Here is a 23,289-nt window from a genome sequence, read left to right as displayed (position 1 = left end):
AACAATATGTGTTTTTGGATTACTCTCTTAATCATCAAGGATATCGATGTCTTGATTCAAGCACTGGTCGTGTCTATTTATCCCGTCATGTTATTTTTTATAAGTCTTCGTTCCCATTTGAAGAGACTATTAACACTATTTTTGTAGAGAAGGGCTCCCTAGAATTTTTGGTACCTACCCTAGAAATGATTCAACTACCTCAACTACATACACCACCTTCTTGTTCTAGACCTCCACCCACTTCCCCTCCTATACCTCAAACTCCTCAAATGCCCACCCCACTAGATTCTGTTTCCTTCACACAAAGCTCTCCTCCTTATATTTCTAGCAACCATCTTGTAGGTTCTTCTCATATGGCTTCTCATCCCAGCCCCAATATACCACCTACTTCATCCCTCACAACTTCTACTCCAAATGCATCTTCCATTCCAAATCCATTATCACCTAATCCCACATCACAAACTCTCCTAGAAAATTCCTCCCACTCCATGGTCACTAGAAGAAAGAATGGAATTTGCAAGCCCAATCCAAAATATGCAATGAATGTGGTATATGATTCTCATTTGATTAAACCCACCTGTTATAGCCAAGCGGTTAAACATGCAAAATGGCGTCATGCTATAAGGGTTGAATTTAATGCCTTACAACAAAATGGCAATTGGTCATTAGTCCCTCCTCGTTCAAATATGAACATATTGCCTAATAAGTGGGTGTTTAAAATCAAGAAAAAATCTGATGGTATTATTAAGTGCTATAAAGCTCGTATTGTAACAAATGGTTTTCATCAACAATAAGGTCTTGATTATACAGAGACTTTTAGTCTGATTGTGAAACACTCCACTATTCGCATTGTTCTTGTTTTAGCCATTCATAAAAAATGGCCTATCCAACAATTGAATGTTCAGAATGCATTTCTCCATGGCCTATTATTTGAGGAAGTGTATATGCGTCAATCTTCTGGGTTCATTGATCCTAATTATCCACACCTTGTCTACAAGCTTCATAAGTCCCTCGATGGTTTAAAACAAACTCCTTAACAATGGTTTCAAAGATTTTCTGATTATTTAAAGGAGCTCGGTTTTTGTGAGTCTAAGGCTGATTACTCCTTCTTCACACTTCGTAAGGGTGCTTTGATCATATTCTACTTATTTATGTTGATGATATTTTGATCACAAGGAATAGTTCATCTCATATTTGCAAGCTTATATAGAACCTTGGGAAACTTTTTCCTATGAAGGAGTTAGGTCCTTTGTATTTTTTCCTTGGTCTTGAGGCAATATATAGCTCTAGTAGTTTGTACCTAACTCAAACAAAATATACCATGGATATATTACATCGCGCAAAGTTTAAATTCTAATACTTGTCAAACATATAACAGCCAATATCACTCCTGTGATTATCTTCCCCCTAGCACATCCCTTGACTTTAGCTTTTCTGTAATTGTAATTTGCTGTAATTATAATCTCTACAATTTAGGGAAGTTTGTCTATAATCTTTTAGTATTAATACAAAATAGTATACGCCTTACTGGGTGTGGTTTTTCAACTCAACATAAACTTTGTATTCTCAAAACACTTTCCTTCATCAATATCTTGTCTCTAGTGCCAGCTCTATATGTAAAGCAACTAATGTAGCCGCCTAAGGCCCCAAGTAGAAAAAATGCCCCCAAATTTTAACCAATAGGGTTTTTTTAATATTATAATAGTATTAATTAAGTCCAAATATTAGCCAATAAATAAAATAATATTTTTTTATCAAATGAAAAACAAGAAAAAGAAATGTTACGCTCACAACATTTTTCACAACACTTTCAAAATAAATCCTAAGTGGTAGGTTGTTACAAGGTATTATTGATAAAAAATTAATTTCAGTGATGAGTTCAAATTAAAACCAATAACAAATTAACACCTATGATTTATTGTGAAAATATTATAAATGTAGCACATCTAAAAAAAAGAGCAATACAAAAAAAAAAAAAAAAAAAAAAAAAAAAATCACACCATTTTTTACAAGTTGAGTTAACAAACTTTTACTAGTTTTTATCTAAGTTCACCACTAACATCAATTTTTTACTTATTACTATCAATCTGTCACATTAACAGGTGTGAAAAGTTGTCTATAGAATTTCAAAAAAAATCTACATGGTTTATGTTAATTAGAAGTAATTTTGCATCTAAAACAAGATAATAGAGTATAAGTAAAATTTAATTTTTTTTTAAATCATATTTAAATATTTGAAAGGCCTCAATTTCAGCTTTCGCCTTAGGCCCCCACATACATTAAACCGCCCCTACTTGTCTCCTGTGACATTTTCTTTTTATGATATCTTCGGCCAACCATGCCACTCTCTTATGGTCATCAGAGTTGTTGCCGACAATCCACTATTCGTCGTTGTCCATTGTTATTGTCAATGTTTGTCTTACATGAATATGCAATCCTTGAGCCACCGTCTTCTGTTGGTATCCTCTAGTCATTGGTGCGTTATCCTCCAACCACAATAGTCATCTTTTGGCCTCCACCATCATTAATTAATAGTTGTCATTTACTATGATCTTGGACATTTTAATTCATGTCAAGCTCAACCCATTCTACATCTGATTTGGTCATTTATGAGCATTGGTTAATTTCTTTCAGGAACTTACATTCCAAACTCATGACATTTTCAAACTTTCATCTTGAATTTGAGAGGAAATATTCAAATATATTAGGATGTTATTATAACTATGTAGACTGTAGGTTTGTAGAATCCTATGAGCTACCATGGTTTTTAGGGTTATCATTCTAACTCTATTGTATTTCTATATATATACCTTACACTCAATTTATTGTAAGCTACAATTTAAAATAGTTACAATGTAGCTATTGGGTTTTTTTTTTTTTTTTTTTTTTTTAATATGAACGTCGGTCATCAAACCAAAACACTTTTACTCTCTTATTTATGCTTTGTCTCTACATTATTTTATTTTCTTCTTTTTATATTAAAAAATAACTTCATATTACATCAGCCATTATCAGAAGTTCAAAGAAGTTTCTTTCTATATCATTTTATTTTCTTCTTTTTGTTTTAACAAAAAACTTAATATTACACCACCCGCTGTTAAGGCATCCAAGAAGTCAGGCATATCCTCCAGCCAAATACTTTCATTGTTTATATTTCCCACCAGTCTAGCCAATATATCCGCTTGCAATTCTATTACTGTTTGACAGTGGATTGGTGATACCCCATTTCCTAAGTACTCATTAGTCTATTTTTTAATGTTTTTTTTTTGAGGAGGCCAAAATGCTTGACAAATCTTGCAGCAGGTCTAGTTGTACTTGTACCACCCCATCCTATAACCCTCTTTATCTGTGTGGCCGAATGAGAGGGGACCATTTCCTACTAAAATTGAGAAAAATTTTAGAAAAAAAAAAATTGAATGAAAAAATAGCACACCACCAACAAATAGATTAAATAGCAATGAAATGATAATATGACATATACACATTTATAAACATATTTTTTTGACACTTATTATTACTGCACACATATTATTATATATGCACATCATTCATTTCATGTGTTAAACGTAAATATACTTTAAAAAAGTGAATATTACATGTGAAATTATAGATATTGTATATATGTGCGGAGTGTACATTAACAAATGTGTAAAAATATTTTTTATTTTACTCTTGCTAAAAAAAAAGAAAAAAAAAATTCATTATAACTCAAGCAAATTTGTTATAATCAGAAGTATAATTTTCTCTCCCATTTGGGATTAGCCATTTGTTTCTTATTTGGTATTGAAATTGTTCACTCTTGCAATCCACTTTATCTATCTGTCACAGATGAAAAGTTTGTTGTTTGTAAGTCGAGCTAAAATAATGTAATAGTAGCCTCATCACATGGCTTTGCGTGTGCGATGAGGCTATTTTTTTTTTTTTTTTGGGTCTAATGTTCGTAAGATTAGGAATTAATTAAACTGAAAATTCAAAAAAAATAATAAATAAAAGAAACCAGTGAGTCTTTATAAATTAAAAAAAAAAAAATTGGAACGTGATCTTGAGGGAAAGATCAAAGTCGACTAAAAAGTTTTTTTTTTTTTTTTCTAAATTTTAATTTTTGGATAAGTTTGTTTTAAAAACATGGATTAGTAAAAGAGTATTTTATTTTGTAGGCATTTTATGTGGAATTGGAAATATATTTTTATCAGCTTGTCCTCAAGTTTTGTCCCTATTAAACGTAGGCTCTAAGGGTATTTCTGAGCCACATCAAAATTCATCTAAAGAGAAGAATCAGATTAAAGATAGTATAGATAGATAAAGAAAAGAACCTAAAACCCCCAAATGGAAAACATTTTTGTTGTTGTTGTTGTTGTTGGTTTTTTTGCATAACACGTGGGCTTGACTGAATTTTCTCAAAATAATATAATAACACGTACGAGGGCTTTTCCTATTTTATTTTTCTAAGAGAAAAAGTGAGCTTTTTATTCATTTTTTACTGAGTTATCTACAGCTAGTACATTTAGCAAGAAAGTGTGTACTTCCTCAATCCGTAATTCTTCATCTCAATCCATTGTGCATGTCTCGAAAACTCATGTCACTACAAACAACATGAGGTTTTTCAACATGTTTTTATTTACTGTCACTAAAGACCGTTGATATAAACCTTAATTTTCTACAGTTATATGCAACTGTGGAGTAAAAGCAAGACAATTAGCATATTTATTTCCATGGTTGACATAACTGTTGGAATAAGGGTCAGAAAAAAAAAATTTCAGCTTTTTCTTCAGGTTTCAGCACCATGGAAATAAAAGGGGTCAAAAAAATTATATAGATAAAAAGTTTTTATCAACAGTCATTTACCACTTATGAAAATAAGTAACACCATATTATATAGAAGCTACAGTATCTCACAAGCCAAAAATACGTTATATGCTCTCTTTCTCATTCTCTTGTACCTCACCATATTATATAGATAAAATGTGTTGTTGCCATGTTCTCTTTTCGACATATATATGTGAGATAAATGCCAAAAACGATGGCAATTTGATATAATTTTTTGAGAAAATTCAATCTCGTGGGGGTTTCAGTAATCAACATTGCACCAATTTTTTTTTTTTTTAAATTGTTTTAAATTTTTAAATGGCAAGAGACAATTGCATGGCTTAGATTCAATGCATTAGCCTTATGAAGTTGAAATTTCTAGGCATGAGAATAGACTTTTAGAAACTACAAATCACCCACTAGGCCACCGTTTTGTCTGATAGTAGGTGGTAAGGTTTGGCAATTTGGAACGATAACAGATTCCTACAAGCCAATTTGAAGGAATATTATCGTAGATTAAACATCAGCTTATACCAAAAATCCCTGCTGTTGAAACTGCTTTGGCTGTACGTGTTTTAGAGATTGATTAATTATGAGCTTGGAAAATTACAGTGTAGAACTAGAACCATGCATCCTTTTAAGAATCTCTAAAAATCCCATGCCTTTTTCTTTTTTCTTATCCTTTGAATTATCTGTGTGTCCAGCATCTTTTTACAACTAATTCAATTATTATCAGTCATTTTCTCTCTTTCTCTTATTTCTTTTTAATGTTTCAATAATTTCAAGCCAGAGAAGTAATGGAAGTATGACGTATAGCCAGCGTGCCATTGCGTACACGGTCCGTCGATGTTGATGCACAAACTTTGATATTCTCTGAAGCTGTTTTATGAATTGTATTGAGCTTTCTAATTCAGTATTTTTGTGAAGTTCTCTCCATGTGAACTAGCAGTGACTATTAGTGTTCAAATTTCCTCACCCAAGGGAAAAAAAAAAAAAAAATTGTGCCGACAAATTTTGCAACTTACCCTAGTATTAAAATCTACATCTCTCCTTCACTTGTTGTAACAATTTATTAAAAAAATAGGTGTATTAGCTTTATTTATATATATATATATATATATATATTATTGTATGAAATAAACCTACTCTAAAAAGATACATTTTTATAACAAAAATATAATGTTTAACGTATTATATTTGTATAAAAATACTCCAATATTTAACTACAATTTTATCCCATTATAATTATTTATTGTCCAAGTTGTGTCAATACCATCATCACAATATATATAGTTAATAATTCCGTGTTTTAATTTATAGCAAACGGATGTTATTTTTTCTTGAAAATTCAATCAAAATTGAAATATACATATACATATATAGACACACACACAACTCACTTAATTAATGTCCCAAAAGTAGTTGGTTTTTTATAATATCTTATGAAATTACATTAAAATTCTATAATTATGTTACTAAATTGAATACACACTTTTTCAATTCTGTGTTTTTTTTTTTTTTTTTTTTTTTTTTTTTTTTTTTTTTTAATTATAGCAATCATATGTTTATTTTGCTTGAAAACTCGACCAAAATTGAAAAAAAAAAGTATATTAAATATATTAAGTAATTTTTTTTTTAAATTTCTTACGAAATTATATAATATGCTACTAAATTGGAACTAATGAGAGAGAGATTATCTTACATATACCTTTTCTTAGTCTAGAATAATTGATTTGAAAACTCATAATAAACTGGTATGTATTTTTTTCTCAAAAAAAAAAAAAAAACTGGTATGTATTTATATTTCTTTTTTCTTTTCTTCGTTTATGTCTTATATATATATATATATATATATATATATATATAGATATATATTAAAACCTTAAATAAAATGAAACTCATATTTTTGTCCATTTCCCGCTATTTATGATATTGAGAAATCCTTGTCACTTCATGCACTGTCTTTTAATTTAACCTCTACCAAAAACCATTTTCGTTAAATACAAAAGAGGTTGACTGGATGCCCTTCTGTACTCCACAATATTTACATAAATTAATTATTTTTAGAAAGAAAAATGGTTTCACTACTGCAACACTAATGGCTATAAATATCAGTAGGATTTAACCAGTTATGAGGTATGAAGTTTTCTTGTTTTGGTAAAGTCATGGCTTTCTTTTCCTCCTCTATTCTCTCCTTTTCTACTTTATTCTTGTTTATGTTGGGAATAGCTTCTGCTCAGCTATCATCCAACTTCTATTCGAATTCTTGCCCTACGGCTCTCTCTATAATTCGAGGCGCAGTAAACACTGCAGTGTCCAAAGAGAATCGTATGGGAGCCTCGTTACTCCGCCTCCATTTCCATGATTGCTTTGTCAATGCAAGTCTTATATCATTTTTACTTTTAATTCCTATTTTTTAGCTTTCATCTTTAACCCACCACAACGTGTTCCAAAAGACTATATATATATATATATATATATATATGAATGTATTTAACTTACATATAATAATTTGTCCTTCTTCTATTATCATTATTTTCTTAATTTAGAAATATTTTCTTTTAGAATTGTTCGAGCACCTAACTATTCCCTCGATTATGTGTAATTCCCTCCCTCATCTCATACACACCCCCAAGTTATTATGAGGTGAAATCCCTTGAGGATAATCCCAAAATACTAGCTAAATTTTTTGAATTCAAAACTTTATAAATATCATGAGGCTTTAGGATTAGAAATTACTAAATCAACTCATTGTATTAGTCACATATATTGTCACATTATTTGTATGTCTTTTTAAATAAAATTTGTAATTATTTTACTATTTTCTATTTTAATTTAAATCTACACACATACACATATATAAGATACTAATTTCACTTATTGTATACCATCAATCACTAATTATTCTTTCTTTTGAGAATCCAACTCAAAAGAAAAAAAATATTACTCCATACCTATGTTTTATACATAGTTATAACTATTTAAATTATCTTTCACATTTTGACACTAACTTATTTTGAATAACTTTCTCAAAAAAAAAAAAAATAAAAACTTATTTTGAATAAAAATGGTAAATTACTGTTCTTCCAAAAACTTAATTTAGGACTAGGTAAATTTAATTATAATTCCAATACATTTCTTCAAATGTGGTTTTTTTTTTTTTTTCTTTCTTATTAAATGGAACTTAACACGTGTGATTTTCAACTTTAAATAAAAAGTAGAGTAAAGATCATGTTCAAACTTAAAACCACCTATTTTTGATATCATGATATATTACTAATTGTTATAAATATATATATATATTACCGAATGTTTTAAAAAAGAAAGTATTTATCTTTAAACACCCATATAAAATTCCATTTCATTCGTTGGTAACTTTTCCATTAATCCATTCCAATGTTCTATAAACTAGTACCATTTATATTAATAATATTATGATGATGTTGTAAACAGGGTTGTGATGCATCTGTGTTGTTGGATGACACCACCAGTTTCAAAGGAGAGAAGACGGCGAGGCCCAATGCCAAGTCATTGAGAGGATATGATGTGATTGACACCATTAAATCTCAACTTGAAAGGGAATGCCCTGGAGTTGTGTCTTGTGCTGATATTTTAGCTGTTGCAGCTCGTGATTCTGTTGTTAAGGTAAGCTGTCATCAAAATCTCTTACTACTATCATATATTTTCATTCAAAAATACGAAAACTTATCATTAGTAAAAACTAGTATATCATAGCTAAGATACGGCTATCAGAAATGTATGAATAATTATCCCTTTTAATGGCTAGTCTGGATGGAAAGGGAGGGGGATGAGTAAAGTAGAGTTGATTGAAAATAATTTATGGCCAACTCTACTCTAAGCACCCACCATCCAAACTGGTCATAACTGTCCCATTATAAGTTCTGTTCCATTGTCTTTTAGTTTGGACCGTGCAATTTTTGCTCTTAAGATAAACCTAGCAAAGATAAGGATATTAATATCTATATATATATATATATATATATATATATCAAAAGATATTTATTATGGAACTGGACACCATAAATTCAAATTTATCGTATTTATAAAATAAAATAAAAAAGTTAAAAGAATAAAAATAAATAAAAAGATTGGCAAGCAGCTTTTATTTACATTCAAAAAAAGAAAAAAAAAATTGTAATTCTTCGTATTAAAAATTTTGTATAACTTTTTAATATTGTTAATGACTAGGCCATACCGATTAATTGGTATATGATATATATTTTTTCCCCTTAACTATTTACCTTTCTGTTAGTTTTTAGACCTCTTAAAACGCAATTGGATTAACCTAGTTAATTAGCCAAGTTATTACTTAGTCCAAATTCCAGATCCAGGTTATCACAATCAAACAATCATATCATGCATAGCAATGGAAATATAAATAACACAATGATATGATTACCCAGGAAACCACACCGGTAAAAATCTGGAGATGATTTAACCTAGCTATCCTTAAGGTAAACCTGAATCTACTGTGAAAGAATCGAAGTTTTACAATAAGACTTAAACCACTAACATCCTATTGCTACCCACCAGTAGAAACTTACTAACACGACCATGCGCAAGCTCCGAGACCACGGACTCCTTCTTTCTTGGATTCTCCAATAAGTACAAGCACACCCGCTTGTGTTTCTTTAAACTCCTTAGTGCAGCAACTGAATGATCATCAAGCTCTCAATAAAATCTCCTTCTTGATAATCCTAAGCATATGTGAAGGCAACCACCTCTAGATCTCACAAGAGATTCACACACACAGCAAAATAGAGCAACCAAGTCCTTAGAGAGTTTTTGGGTACAAAACCCTAAATATATAAGAGGCATCCTCTTCTCTCTCTAAAAAACTTATAAAAACGTGCTTAGGGTTTCCTTTATATACTAGAAGTAAAACACTTAATCCTACATATCATATGGGCTTAGGGCTAAGTTGGAAAATTCTGCAGAAAAAACATTCTGCTCGAGATTCGATCGATCGAGCCTGTTCTTTGATCGATCGAGCCAAGCCGAAAGTCACTAATACTTCTGCAGCCACTCGATTCCAACTTTACATACAACGCACACACTTTGAGCAAGTCTAAATAAGACTAACAACTATTTTGATCATGGTTTGCCAACATTACACATTAGAGTTCTAAATACATTAGTTCCTAAGTCTTTAGAACCTAACACTTTCTTATCTTTTCTTTTGTTGTGTATGATTACTTCAGTTGCATGGCACTACATGGACCGTTCCATTAGGCAGAAGAGATGCAATCACAGCTAGTTTTGATGATGCCACAAAAAACCTCCCTTCCCCCACTTTAGATCTTACTGCTCTTAAATCTGCATTCAGCAACAAGGGTTTTACTGCTTCAGAAATGGTGACTCTCTCAGGTAACAACAAATTTAGACACGCAAAATTTTTTCACAATTGTTAATACGATTTGTTATAATTGGTTCATAATAAAAGTGTTGATGATAGACAGTCAATCCGTCCATGTAAAAGTAATATTGTCGTATTTTTAACATTGTCCCTTAGTTAAAACTTAAAACATAACTTTTTATCCCACCTCTCTCTTTACAATTGCTTTTTTGGGCGTATGAATTTTTACCAAATTATAACAAATGTACTCTTTTTTTTTTAACTTCTCTTTTGTTTTTTTCTTCGTAGGAGCGCACACCATAGGTCAAGTACAATGCAGTGTAATTCGGGATCGTATCTATAAAGAGAATAATATAGATTCAAACTTTGCGGCATCAATAAAGAAAAACTGCCCAAGTACAGGCGGAGATACTAATTTATCTCCTCTTGACCAAACAGCTGGAGTTTTTGATAACACTTATTTCAAGGATTTAGTGAACAAAAAGGGCCTTATGCACTCAGATCAACAGCTCTTCAATGGTGGCTCCACAGATTCCCAAGTGAACACCTATAGCCAGAACTCAGCAAAGTTCTTCTCTGATTTTGGGTGTGCCATGATAAAAATGGGAAACCTCAGCCCACTTACTGGCTCAAAAGGAGAGATCAGAACCAATTGTAGGAAGACTAATTGATATTAAGAAACTTTTTTATTTATATAATTACTTTTAGTTATTACACATGGTTAAAAAATATATATGACCGATCATGATTAGTTTCCATACCCGACCTCACAATAGTCTCCATAAGGATTGACTGTTATAGGTAACTATACATATGCCTAAAACTAGGTCCACTTGTAGCTTTATAAAAGTATAAAGTTACTCAAAAGAGAATTAATAAAGTGGATTGTTCCATATTTGTCTTCTATATATGTTGGTTTTTTTTATTGCTATTTTTTTTTTACAAGTGAATTTTGACTAATTGATATTAAGAAACTTTTTATTTATATAATAACTTTTAGTTATTACACGTGGTTAAAAAATATATATGACCGATCATGATTAATCTCCATACCCGACCTCACAATAGTCTCCATAAGGATTGACTATTATTGGTTGTTCTATACATACGTCTAAAACTAGGTCCGCTTGTAGCTTTATAAAAGTATAAAGTTACTCAAAAGAGAATTAATAAAGTGGATTGTCCCATATTTGTCTTCTATATATGTTGGTTTTTTTTATTGCTATTTTTTTTTACAAGTGAATTTTGACTAATTGATATTAAGAAACTTTTTATTTATATAATTACTTTTAGTTATTACACGTGGTTAAAAAATATATATGACCGATCATGATTAGTCTCCATACCCGACCTCACAATAAGGATTGATTGTTATTGGTTGTTCTATACATATGTCTAAAACTAGGTCCACTTGTAGCTTTATAAAAGTATAAAGTTACTCAAAAGAAAATTAATAAAGTGGATTGTTCCATATTTGTCTTCTATATATGTTGGTTTTTTTTATTGCTATTTTTTTTTTAAGTGAATTTTGACTTGAAGAGAAGGGAAAATGAAAACTATGGTTCAAATTAAATTTAAAATGAATCAATTCATGATTCAGATTTACTATTACAAATCAAAAGGTATATTCAATCTTATACCATTTAAAATTTTGAATCAAATAATATTTTGTATATTATTGGATCTATAAAATAAAATATATAAATTAAAAAAAAAAATGGAGAGTATCCTTTCCCAAAAAATATATTGGTCAACAAGTAATGACACATGCATTATCTCTATTTAAAATAAAATTTGATATAAGTTCACTTGAGTCTAAGGGTAATAGACCATGCAATTGACTCATCCAGAGAAGATGAGGGTTGGGAGGAAGCATGTTGAAACTTCAAAATTATAACATCTACATGCAATTTAACTAAGCCTATCTGAGGCCTTTCTTTTTAGATTATATATTAGGATTTTTAGTGATGGCTAATTCTATGATAAATTTATTGAATTATTCAAATATGTAAAATTGTAATTGTGTGGTGTAATCAAGGTTGAAAACTAAAAAGGTTATTGTTGAAGGTGTTGGTATGTAGTTTTCAGTGGAGCAAATTTGCTTGATCAATCAACTGAATTGACAATTTCAGTAGACATTTTCGCAACTTTCAGTCTAGCTAACCTATAATGGAAAATCATTGACCCAGGCTTTCACAGCTTTTCTGCAACCAACCAACCCTAGAAACCTACACCAATTTTAATTTTAAACTACAATGCAACTTTAATGATTTAGAGAGGAAGACGACCACACTAAACTAATAAAACCCTAGAGAAAGCCTTCGAGTTCTTCCTTTCTCTCTCATTGATACACCTTAGAGAGGTTTATACTTCCAAACACATAGATCACAATACTTGCGTTGAAGTTTGAAATCAAAAGAGATGATACCAAACCTTCAAGAAGCCTTAAAGTAATCAAGATATTGGTTTTGCTGTCAGTAGGTTAACATGTGACAACAAGTAACATTGAAGGCACAATACATTATCTGCAATTGCTAGCAGAAGAGGAGAGCTTGGGTACTAAGCTTAACAATATGTATGGGAAGTCACGTGAATATTGTATGTACCACAATAACCTTCAATAGTGGACTTGTTTAGTTGGATTTAGGTTTTACACCATAATGCTTTTACCATTTGGATTTTCACTCCGTGAATATATGCTTGTCACTGTGTGCATGTGTTTATATATGGTTGGTGTGCTTTTTCTATTTATCCATAATAATAATGTGATTTAAAATTGACTAATTAACTATCTAGTTAATATGTGAATTAAGTGATTAAAATTGGTAGTTTAGCCTTGGTAGGGGTCTAAATGTGTTTTTCACTATGTATCATCAAAGAAGATGGTGTAAAATCCAATACCAAAAGTAATAGATTTAGAAATTTTCAAGGGACATGTCCCTTCTATAGGTATTATTAAATGATGAGTATAAATATCTTTGTCTAATTGTAAGTTGGACTCAACCTTATTAGCTTAGACTTTTGGTTCATGAGTACTCCTAACAAAATGGTATTGGAGGTACAACTTTTGCTTGAATGGGCATTTGGAGATTGCTGCATTTGCTTCAAATCTTGCATGCATGACACTGTAGGATTTGTGAAGGCTTGTACTTGCTAAGGTTGATGGGAAAGAGACTCACATGTGAGTGAGAGATTTGATGGATTTGCAAAGGCTCACGTGCTAAGAGGAGCACATATGACGGGGAGATTTGTTGCCAAAATAGTTTTTGGTCTTTAATTTGTTATGGAACAAATCAATGCTAAACACCAAACACATTCAATTTTGGATGTATAGATTGTGAATTATGAAATTGGTTTATTTTTACAAATTCTGTTCCAAAGAGCAACAATTTTGACAATATTTTGGTATAGTCACTATTCTATCTCTACTATCCAGCCCATCTTATCCTCAATCAAACCCGTTTTTATTCCTACAAGGGTTGAGTATAGCTCCTGGGACACAGTCTGAGCACCCGTTTTAAATTTAATCCTGCATATAAATAAGTTACATAAGTTAGATATTGGCAGTATTAATATAAACTCTGCAACAATTATGATCAATAATCAGAGGGATGCACCCTGAAGGTACTCATTTGTTTTCAAAAGGCTCTTTCTTATTCTATCACACTGGTGTGTTTGCGAATAGTTTTTTCTTTTAACTTTTTAGCTTATTTCTTTATTAAAAGTTTTTCAAAACTTCAATTTTTCTAGTCATAACTATACTTTAACCATCTTTCAGCAAATAAACAAATAAGCCATACACTGTTAATTACCTTTTCCCTTCATACGTAGTGCTACCTACAGAAGCAACACCAACAGCAGTTCCTGTGCAGAAAACTTCATCGGCATCAGTCAATTCATCAATAGGAATAACACGTTCCTCGACCTAGCATCAAATTACAAACGATATTAGAATAATGGTTAAATAATTAAACTAACCATTTCCTATCAGTTTAAATATTTGAAACAAGTAGTAATTAATTATTTTTACAAGAAAATAGAATGAATTCCATGACAAAAACTCTACAGAGTAAAGAGTTCACATCTTAGCAACAAAGAGAAACATCAAAAATAGAAACTTCAAGTTCCTAGTCATGCATAAGTCTCACATGTACAAAGGGAAGAGTGGCCTTAATTTTTTAATGGAAGCCCTTCTCAGTTGGAATTACTTCAAAGTTTAATTAAGAAAATCAGGTTCAAGCTGTCATTTAGTGGTACAAGAATATCACCTGGTAACCATGATCACGAGCAATCTCAATGATGCTTCTACGGGTGACTCCTGGAAGAATGGTCCCATTTACTGCAGGAGTTGAAATAGCATTGCCCTAGAAAATTGGAAAATGCATGCATGAGGTTTAGAGTTTACCAATTATAAGAATACAAAGGGAGATAATATAATTTAGGACTGTAAAAATTTCAATGGAGTAAGTGTGAACAAGTATCAAATACAGGTTGCTTAATCTTAATGGGGAAATTGAATGGTTCCATTTATGATGCCTAAGCGATAAGTTGTCATCTACATCCTATTTGTATCAATATGGTTAATTATATTACAAATAGCTTTCCTTATCCAATCTCAAGTTTCATTACTTGCCTACCGTTTTCATTCATCTCCACATACTAACGATAACTTCACAAATCATTTTTTTCTCAGTAATCAGTGATCCTTGGAAATTATGAGTTTTATAGTATCTTTCAAGGCTTATCCAATGAGTTTTATAGTTTCCCTTTCCTTAAATTCCATCAAGACAAAAACTTGCTAACATATTAGATTGAACTTAAAATATTCTAAAAAAATACCTTCACAATAAAAATGTTACAAGAGGAGACCTCCTCAATATTTTTCCTATTCACTGAGTCTAGATATAAGACATCAGAAAATCCTCTGTTCTTTGCTTTAGTCAATGCTTTCAAACCCTACAATTTTCAAACACAATGATGTGTTAGACAATAATGCTTAATGCAGCAAAACCTTAGGTTACATGAGAGAATAATTTCCTTACAGGGGCATAGTTGGTGATTGATTTGATACCTCCAGTTCCACCACGAGAGGCACGATCAAACTCTTTCTCAACATACAAGTTCAAGGGTGCAAAACCCTCCTGATTATAAACCAAGATAACATAATTGATAAATCCTTTTACACTTTGTAGGAGCTAAAGAAATAAAAAATCTTTGTCACATTTTAAGTATTCCACTTTACATTCTACCAATTGTAGTCTGTCACACGTTCAACTTTTTCTTTTACTTTTATCCCCTTATAAAGTAACCAGAGTTTAAAATGGAAAAAAAAATGCATGGCATATTGTAGTTGATAAAGCATACTGCAGAACACTAGTAGTGAGATTGAGACAACAGAAGATTTTTATTGGAAAACAAAAAAATGCCTTCACCTTGAAATAGTTGCCAACAGGGGAAACATATACTAGGAAAGTGTATTCAGGTGCTGCACCCAAACCCAATATTTGACCACTTCCCATGAGCAGAGGCCTAATGTACAGAGACCCTTTTCCTGGAGGAGGAACCTGATCATCATAATCATCCACATATATATTATATTAAAAAGATAGTATAAATTTAAAGAAATAATAATCTCATAAAGAATTAATGGTTCAGCATTTTCTTCAAGATAGAAGAGGATTACCCAACGCTTGTTGGCTAGGACAGTCTGCTTCACAGCATCTACAAATTGATCAATGGAGGGTGATGGCATGCTCATTCTCTCCGCTCCAAATTTCATGCGAATCGCATTCTGCTCTGGACGGAAGAGAAGAAGCCGCCCATCTTCTTTCCTATGTACTTTTGTACCTTCATACACTGCCTGTTCAGATTTTTGACATGATTATAAGTTTCTCATAGTCATAGGATTCACAATGTAAGGGTAAAATAGGCTGCAGTTTTTTAATTGAGTTACTTGTTTTTTTCATTTTTCAACTTCTTCCCACCTCTTATTTGTTATCCAGCTCTAAGAAAAAGTCCATTTCAATTCATTGGACATGTCTTCCTTCAAAAACAGTGACTACTTCATGCATTTAAGGCATGATTAAGGTGACCCAAACTTTTTCAAATTTTCCATATATGAAACTTCACCAATGGGTTGGACCAATGTTTTAGTGATAATATAGTCAAGACTTGAAACTCGAGCATGGTCACTTTCGTTACTTCAAAGTGGTCATGTCACCATATTCGGTTGGAAACAAATTTTATTGCCTCAATCTAACAGTATATAGAGTGCTATATCATTTAAAATTTTAAATGACATGACACTAAATACCCATTAAGACTTAATAAGTATAAAGCTTCCTACTCAGACAATTAGAACCAAGTGATTCAACTTCAAGTTACTCAGAATTTGTATTAGATAATAGAGTTCCATCCAAAGTATTGTAGCTAGCATGCAAAGATTTGAATATTGTAACAAAGAGATCACTTGCAGCTTACCTGCCCATAATTCAGAACTCCAGCAGCAGGGCCCAACTCAATGTTTCCATAACGATTAAGTTGACCTTGTTCAAAATCCTCTCCGTTAGAACATTTCATAAGGTACATGTAATCAGTTGGCATTATACCAAATCCAAGATTATCCCAGTCCAAATCAGCGTAGTCATCATCTCTGAAATTGCCAATTCTCAATAATAAAAGCAGAAACCAGAAAAAAAAGGATCAAAAACATTAACAAGAGTTCCATTTTTTTTTTTTCTTTTCACTTGGTAGAAAATTCCGGACGAAACCACAGGACGTGTGTATTTGTATGTGTATTTGAATGAGGATAAATGTACCTACTAAAGCATTTGCATAATGTTGTAACACAAGGGACTAATTTAGTTTAATGCAATTACCGATAAATAGATGGTTCGCACATTTGTTGCGGAGAAGATGAAGCCTGAGATGAAAATCCATAGTAACATCCAATCTACAAAATGTACACATTAACACGTCATGTTCTCCTTATGTATGTTCTTTCACATTTCTATTCCTGCATCGGCTTTGAACTTTGAAATTTGAATTCAAATCTATTTGGATTAGCTTTTCACTTTTAATTTTTGTTTATTTATATTTTCTCAAAACGCAAAATAAAATAAAATAAAATAATAAAAAGAAGAAGAAGAAGAAAGACTTTAATCTTAAAAAATTATATTGTAAAACAGTATTATCTTCTCTCTCATAAAGGCGGGTTTCCTAAGCAGGATCTCTAGATAGGACTCAATTTTATGTGAAATAAGATTTCAAATCGACGTGCCAAATTTTAATATAAAAAAAAGATTAACAAATAAATTTTTTTATTATGTTATTAATGTAACACCAATTAAATTAATTGTTAATAAGTATTTGTTTTTATGTTAGAACCTCATTTCCTCTTGTATGTTTTTTTTTTAAAAAAAATTACATTAGTGTTTTTCTTAATGAATATCCCACATCATCTTATTAATGGTTCTCTCGTTATTAATATCATTTTTTTAGTTCCTTTCTACGAGTTTTTTTTTTTCAGGCTCAATAGTAAGTAGTAACGCTAATATATATATTGGGAAGTGGTCTGGTATCAAATAGGTGTATTAAACAACACAAACCTACACCCAACCCAATCAATAAGCAAACCACATTCATCTACACCCAGCCTATTCTTGTAAGTCGAACCTATCCCGGCCCAGACTACATATTGGCCCCTATGAACCCGTTTTGGACCATTCTCTCTCTTTTTCTTTTTCTTTTTCTTTTTCTTTTTCTTTTTTTCTTTTTTGAAACGTTTAAACCGTTCTTTGAATCGAGCAAAGAGAGAACAACATGTTATATATATTCATCAAAAAAAAAAAAAAAAAAAACGTGTATATTATATAAGAAAATATAATTGACTAGACTCTAATGTACGAACTACGAATTGATGATTTTTTTTTTTTTTTTTTTTGGGAGTATGATACGTCCAATGATCATGGTCATTTAATTTAATTGTTATAATCTCAAACATTTATGTATCTTTACAGAGACAAACTAGTTGAGGGGTTTCTATTCTGAGGGAAGAAATGGATGGTTAGAATTATGTAGACAATATGCTCCCCGAAATAATAAAAAATACTAGAGGTACTAAAGTAAAGAAGATAATTAATCAATCACCAAAACATTAAAATTGAACGATAGAATAGCTTATATATGATCAAAGAACACCAAGAAAGAATGAAAGAAAGTACAAAGAAAATAATTTCATAAGACTCTTTCACCCAGAAAAACCTTCTGCAAACGTTTAAAAAAAAATAAATAAATAAATAAAAACGTGTAACAATATCTGCCTAACAAAAACAAAGAAATTATAACAATAACAATAGCAATAGCGATTAAATTATAAGATGTCAAAGCTTAAAAAAAAAAACACCTTGGATGAGGAAGAAGTAGCTCGAAGAGATTGAAGCAAATTGCGAAAGCATACACTCCTTGAAATCATGGTAACCCCAGCAATAAAATTGAGAGTTTTTAGATATGGTAATACAGAAATGGAGAGGGTCTAAGAACCAAGCAGCCAGTTATAAATGAATAATGAGATGAACAAGAAGCATTATGAGGGGAAAAAAAAAAAAAGATGGACCAGAAACAGTAATGTAGTTGCAACAGTGTGAAACGTGTTTGTTCTTTTTAATTGTATACCAAAATTGGAGGGAGAGACTTAGCGTTACCTATCACCTAACACAGTTAAGTTAATTTTGGATCAGTATATAATTTGATAATCTAGACAAAGCTTGAAATAGGATTAGAGTCGGTATGGATTGGGTCGAGAAACTATCAAAAAACAATTAAATCATTTATTAAATCGTATATCTAGGGGTTCCAATATTGTAGGATTTCTAGAGTAATCTATCACAAAATGGACCACCATATCTCTTTTTCTTTCTTTTTTCATTTTTTTATTGATGAAGCCTAAGGGTGGTTGGTTACTTGGTTCATCTTTATGTACGTATGTGTATTTTTCTTTATTGTTACTTTTATAGTTACTAACTTATATCATTAATTCCAAGCAAAAAAAAAAACCTTATATCATTAATATTTTCAGCTCTTCAAAGTTCAAAGTATTAGTATTTTTATTGTAATCTAGATACCTACAAGAGTAATCTACCACAAAATGGACCACCTATGTCGCATACCGATTTTTTTTAGGAAGCCCAAGGGCCAAGAGCCAGGGGTGGTTGGCTCATCTTCTGTATGTATGTGTATTTTTATCCCTCAAAAAAATAAAATAAAATAAAACTCATATCATTAATATTTTCATCTCTTCAAAGAATCAATTTTTTTTTTTTTTTGTTATTTTTCTTTTTTTTATGCATCAGATACTGATTTTTCATGGTTAGGTTATATGGAGAATTATTACACTTTTGTTTGGGTATCATAAATACTTAATCTTAATTGTTAACAGATAATTACTAACTTATTTAATACATGTTATGTAACAAATAATGAACTGTCAAGTTGGTACAAAAACAAAAGGGTAAGTTCAGCGTTTGCATTTGGATCCGCATTTTAAGTTCAGCATTTGCGGTTTTTTATATTTTTTTCAGTATGTATGAACAGTAATATGCACTGTTCATGCACATGAATTTACTGTACAGAGACTGTTCACAAATTGTTTACGGGTAGTACGATACTATTCACATCTTTAAAAATTATTTTACTATCGTGTTTTTAATTTTCGACAAAATAAGTTGTATCTAAATAGACCCTAGACAACTTTGATGAATTACAATTACGGGTAAGATCGCTTCCCATTTAAAATCCTCCATTTTTCTCCTATTTTTGTCTAGATAAGTGATATGTGACAAACCACACATCCAAAGGTTAAAAATCATCCAAAGGTTAACAATTAACATCAAACACTACAAAATCAAAGAAAAACTAATAGCAAAATATCAAATGAGAAAGATCTGAACTCACGAGCACCAAGTTTTGGAATAAACAACTGGGTTCTCAGCCTCTTTCTTCTTCATGCTCTCTTCAAGGCAAGACCCAAAGGAGGAAGCCATGACTTGTACCAAAAAGGGTTTGAGTTCTTGAGCTTTTTAAGTTGATTCTAAGGTCACGAGAGTCATTGAAAGGAATAGAGCAAAAGGATTTGGTGATGGCCTGATGGGATTTCCTCATCTATTGTCTGCTTTTTCCCTTTTTCTCTGGCAAGTTATGATTTTTATGCTTTTGATTCTCATGCGACTGTGACGATGTTGGAGAGAGAGGGGCAGAGAGAGACGGAATGAAATAGAGAAAGAAAGATCAAAAAACAAAGAGAAAATTCGTGGGTATTTTTTAACCTTTGGATGTGTTGTTGACCACATATCACTCATCTAGACAAAAACAGGAGATAAATGGAGGATTTTAAACGGGAGGGGATCTTACCCCTTACAATTAAACCAATTCTATTGGTTTGCCAAACAACTCATAAAAATTTAATATTAATAATTTTTTTTTTACACTCAATCTATCTTAAATCCCTTCCCTCTCACGAGTCAGAGAGTCAATGGCAGTACTAAGCTCTACATATATTATAAGGGGCGCATAATGCACATGTCTGATATATTAGTGTAGAATATAAAAGTATTTTCCATCCATTTGTATATGCTGCTTGTTTGTAAACGTGAAACAGGAAACCACTGGTTTATCCCAAAATTGACAATTCGACAAGTTAGTCTAGATATATATATTTTTTATTGATTTGGTAGGTACAACGAGCAAAGAGTGTGTATATATATATATATATATATATAAATATATAATTCAACAGGTACAACGAGTAAAGATACTTTGAATCCTAAATGTCTCTGTACGTTAAAATCAAAGATGGAGTTAGGTCTTGAAGTTAGGGGCAGAAGTATAAATCAAAAAAAAAAATGAAATTCCAAATAAATATTCATTTAATAAACCATCAACCAAAAAAAAAATACACAAAATTATTATTTTTTTAAATATTAAAATACAATTATTTATAAAAATGGAACTCACCGTCTTAATATATTATATGTGTGAGGGCTATTAGACACTAACTAATAGACAAAAACACTAAAGACAAAACTAAAAAAAAAATATATTACAAAACGTCACAGGCTATTGCTAAAGACAAAACTAAATATATATATATATATATATATTACAAAACATCAATGGCAATAAGAGTTGATTGTTGCGTGTGGTGTTGTGTTTGTAGATGACAACTTTTTCATTTATAAAAGAATATAAATTATGGGCGACAAAGATGGGTCAGTCACAAAACTCTTGACAGCTAATTTAGATATTTGGTTAAGATTACTATCTAAAAAATAATTGGTGTATGTTTGATGTTATCCAATATATATACTATAAAGTTATGGACTGAGATTGCCCCTTTTAATTATTCAAAAATATAAAGAAGAAGAAGAAAGATTTCCTTTCTACCGAATAAATGGATAATATTAAAGAGATTCCCTTTTCTACAGAAGCATGAATGGACAACCCAAGTGTACCTACTTTTAGTTATATAATTTTTTTAATAATTTTTGTGACTTGTTAATCAATATATATTGATGATTTTAAAAATCTCAACGTAGGAGATCTTTTCAAACGAGTGTGGTGGAAAACCTTATCCTTTAGCGAATAAATTCTATTTCTTTTAAGGGAAATGTTAATAAATACTCTAAAAGCATTAGTTTATGAATCATTTTTAGAAACATTTTATTTGATATCGATATTTTACTGACAACTTTTTATATTTTTTATGAAAGTGGTGTTAAAACTTTCTTGATTTCGTTAACATAATCTTTCTTTTAATGATCTCACTAACGTGTGAGATTTTGCATAATTTTCAACAGAGGGCATCGTTATCTTACATTCTGGTTTGTCTTTTACATATATTTCTTTTCTGAATCATGCAGCTTGAGTACAACGACTAATCTAGTAAATACTCAAAAATGTTCCGTTTACGTTACATGTGGCAAAAAAAACAGCCAAGCACCAATGAGTTATATATGCCATGTGCTGCCAAGTCAGCACGCTGAACCTACCAAATTTATAATAAGACCATTGAGGATAATTTTGTTTTGTATTGAATATATGTATTATTCTTCTCACATGTGCCGGTCTTACGAGTTACAACGATGTGAAATCTACATAATATGAGATGAAGATATATATATGCATGAAATATTTTCTTGACAAGTAATGAACACTAAAAGAGAAAGAGGAGTGAAAGAGAAAAGTTTTGTGAAACACAAATTGAGCAACAACTTGGTAAAGATTAGTCATGCAAGAGATTTGCTAAAACCAAATAATAAGATGTCAAAGATTGATGATATGTAAAATAACCTTGGAGGAAGAAGAAGCAACTCGAAACGATTGAACCAGATTGCCAAAGCCTGCGCTTATTCTTTGAATCATTCTTCCTCTTCAAAAGCAGTGGTGTTTGATTCACTACTTGAGATTTCTTATGCAGAGTAGTATAGGAAGGAACTAGAAGTGAAAATATATTAACAGGGACAGACAAGATCGATGGAATGACAGGGTAAAGGGATGGTTTGAGAAAGTGCCAAAAAAAAAATATGGAGATAGTATTAAACACGGAACAACATCCATGCTTTAATAATTCATATGGGGAAAGAAAGTAAGCAGTGAGGTTTAAATTTGTTTATTAGTATTGAATGGACAGGAAGGAGCTGGCAATGCACATCCAAAGCTTTTTGGATCAGATAAGGTTAAAGCTGAAGTGCCATTCTGGAGGACATCACAAATTCACACTCATCAGTGCGACTACTATTAGTGGTTAGGTACTAGGTACCGTATTCAATTTAAGGTCTTCGGTGGTCAAAAGGTTATTAATGCTCCATTTTTTGTTTGAGGTAACAAATCAAATGCAAAAAAATACATACAGCGTATGAGAAATACAAAGCAACAAATCTAATGCAAGATGAGATCATGTATAGAATTGAATTGGAGCAAAATTCAACAACAGGATACATCAAGCAACACAAGCTTGCACGCACACAAGCAACGGAGTAATTTCAAAGATTTAAAGTAGTCCAATTTGATGCAATAGTGAGGAAAAATAATGGTCCCAAGGAGTGTTGATT

At 31.1% G+C, this 23,289-nt stretch overlaps 2 protein-coding genes across 7 annotated transcripts; one reads left to right on the top strand and one right to left on the bottom strand.

Annotated features, from left to right (window-relative positions):
• The first annotated feature begins 6,939 nt into the window (after positions 1-6,939).
• LOC126708986 (cationic peroxidase 1-like) lies at positions 6,940-11,089 on the top strand. Its single transcript, XM_050409050.1, has 4 exons — positions 6,940-7,184; positions 8,260-8,451; positions 10,029-10,194; positions 10,472-11,089. Exons 1-4 carry the CDS (start codon positions 6,945-6,947, stop codon positions 10,852-10,854), a joined length of 981 nt encoding a protein of 326 aa, XP_050265007.1. The 5' UTR covers positions 6,940-6,944; the 3' UTR covers positions 10,855-11,089.
• A 2,394-nt stretch (positions 11,090-13,483) lies between these two features.
• Positions 13,484-22,801, bottom strand: LOC126708949 (branched-chain amino acid aminotransferase 1, mitochondrial-like). 6 transcript variants are annotated; one of them, XM_050408998.1, is made up of 11 exons: positions 22,529-22,800; positions 18,588-18,645; positions 17,062-17,135; positions 16,664-16,835; positions 15,867-16,043; positions 15,616-15,747; positions 15,226-15,324; positions 15,023-15,139; positions 14,452-14,547; positions 13,996-14,108; positions 13,484-13,712 (listed from the first exon to the last, which is right to left on the bottom strand). In XM_050408998.1, the coding sequence occupies exons 3-11, from the start codon at positions 17,082-17,084 to the stop codon at positions 13,598-13,600; spliced, it is 1,044 nt and encodes a 347-aa protein (XP_050264955.1). In that variant the 5' UTR covers positions 17,085-17,135; positions 18,588-18,645; positions 22,529-22,800; the 3' UTR covers positions 13,484-13,597. The 6 variants fall into 6 exon arrangements, with proteins under 6 accessions (XP_050264955.1, XP_050264940.1, XP_050264947.1 ...); XM_050408983.1 differs by lacking the exon at positions 22,529-22,800 and adding an exon at positions 20,135-20,605; XM_050408990.1 differs by lacking the exon at positions 18,588-18,645.
• Positions 22,802-23,289: the final 488 nt, after the last annotated feature.

The sequence above is a fragment of the Quercus robur genome, chromosome 2 (genome assembly GCF_932294415.1).
Source record: "Quercus robur chromosome 2, dhQueRobu3.1, whole genome shotgun sequence".
Taxonomy (NCBI): domain Eukaryota; kingdom Viridiplantae; phylum Streptophyta; class Magnoliopsida; order Fagales; family Fagaceae; genus Quercus; species Quercus robur.
The sequence above is the reverse complement of the archived record's forward strand: the minus strand, read 5'-3'. Positions and strand labels throughout refer to the sequence as shown.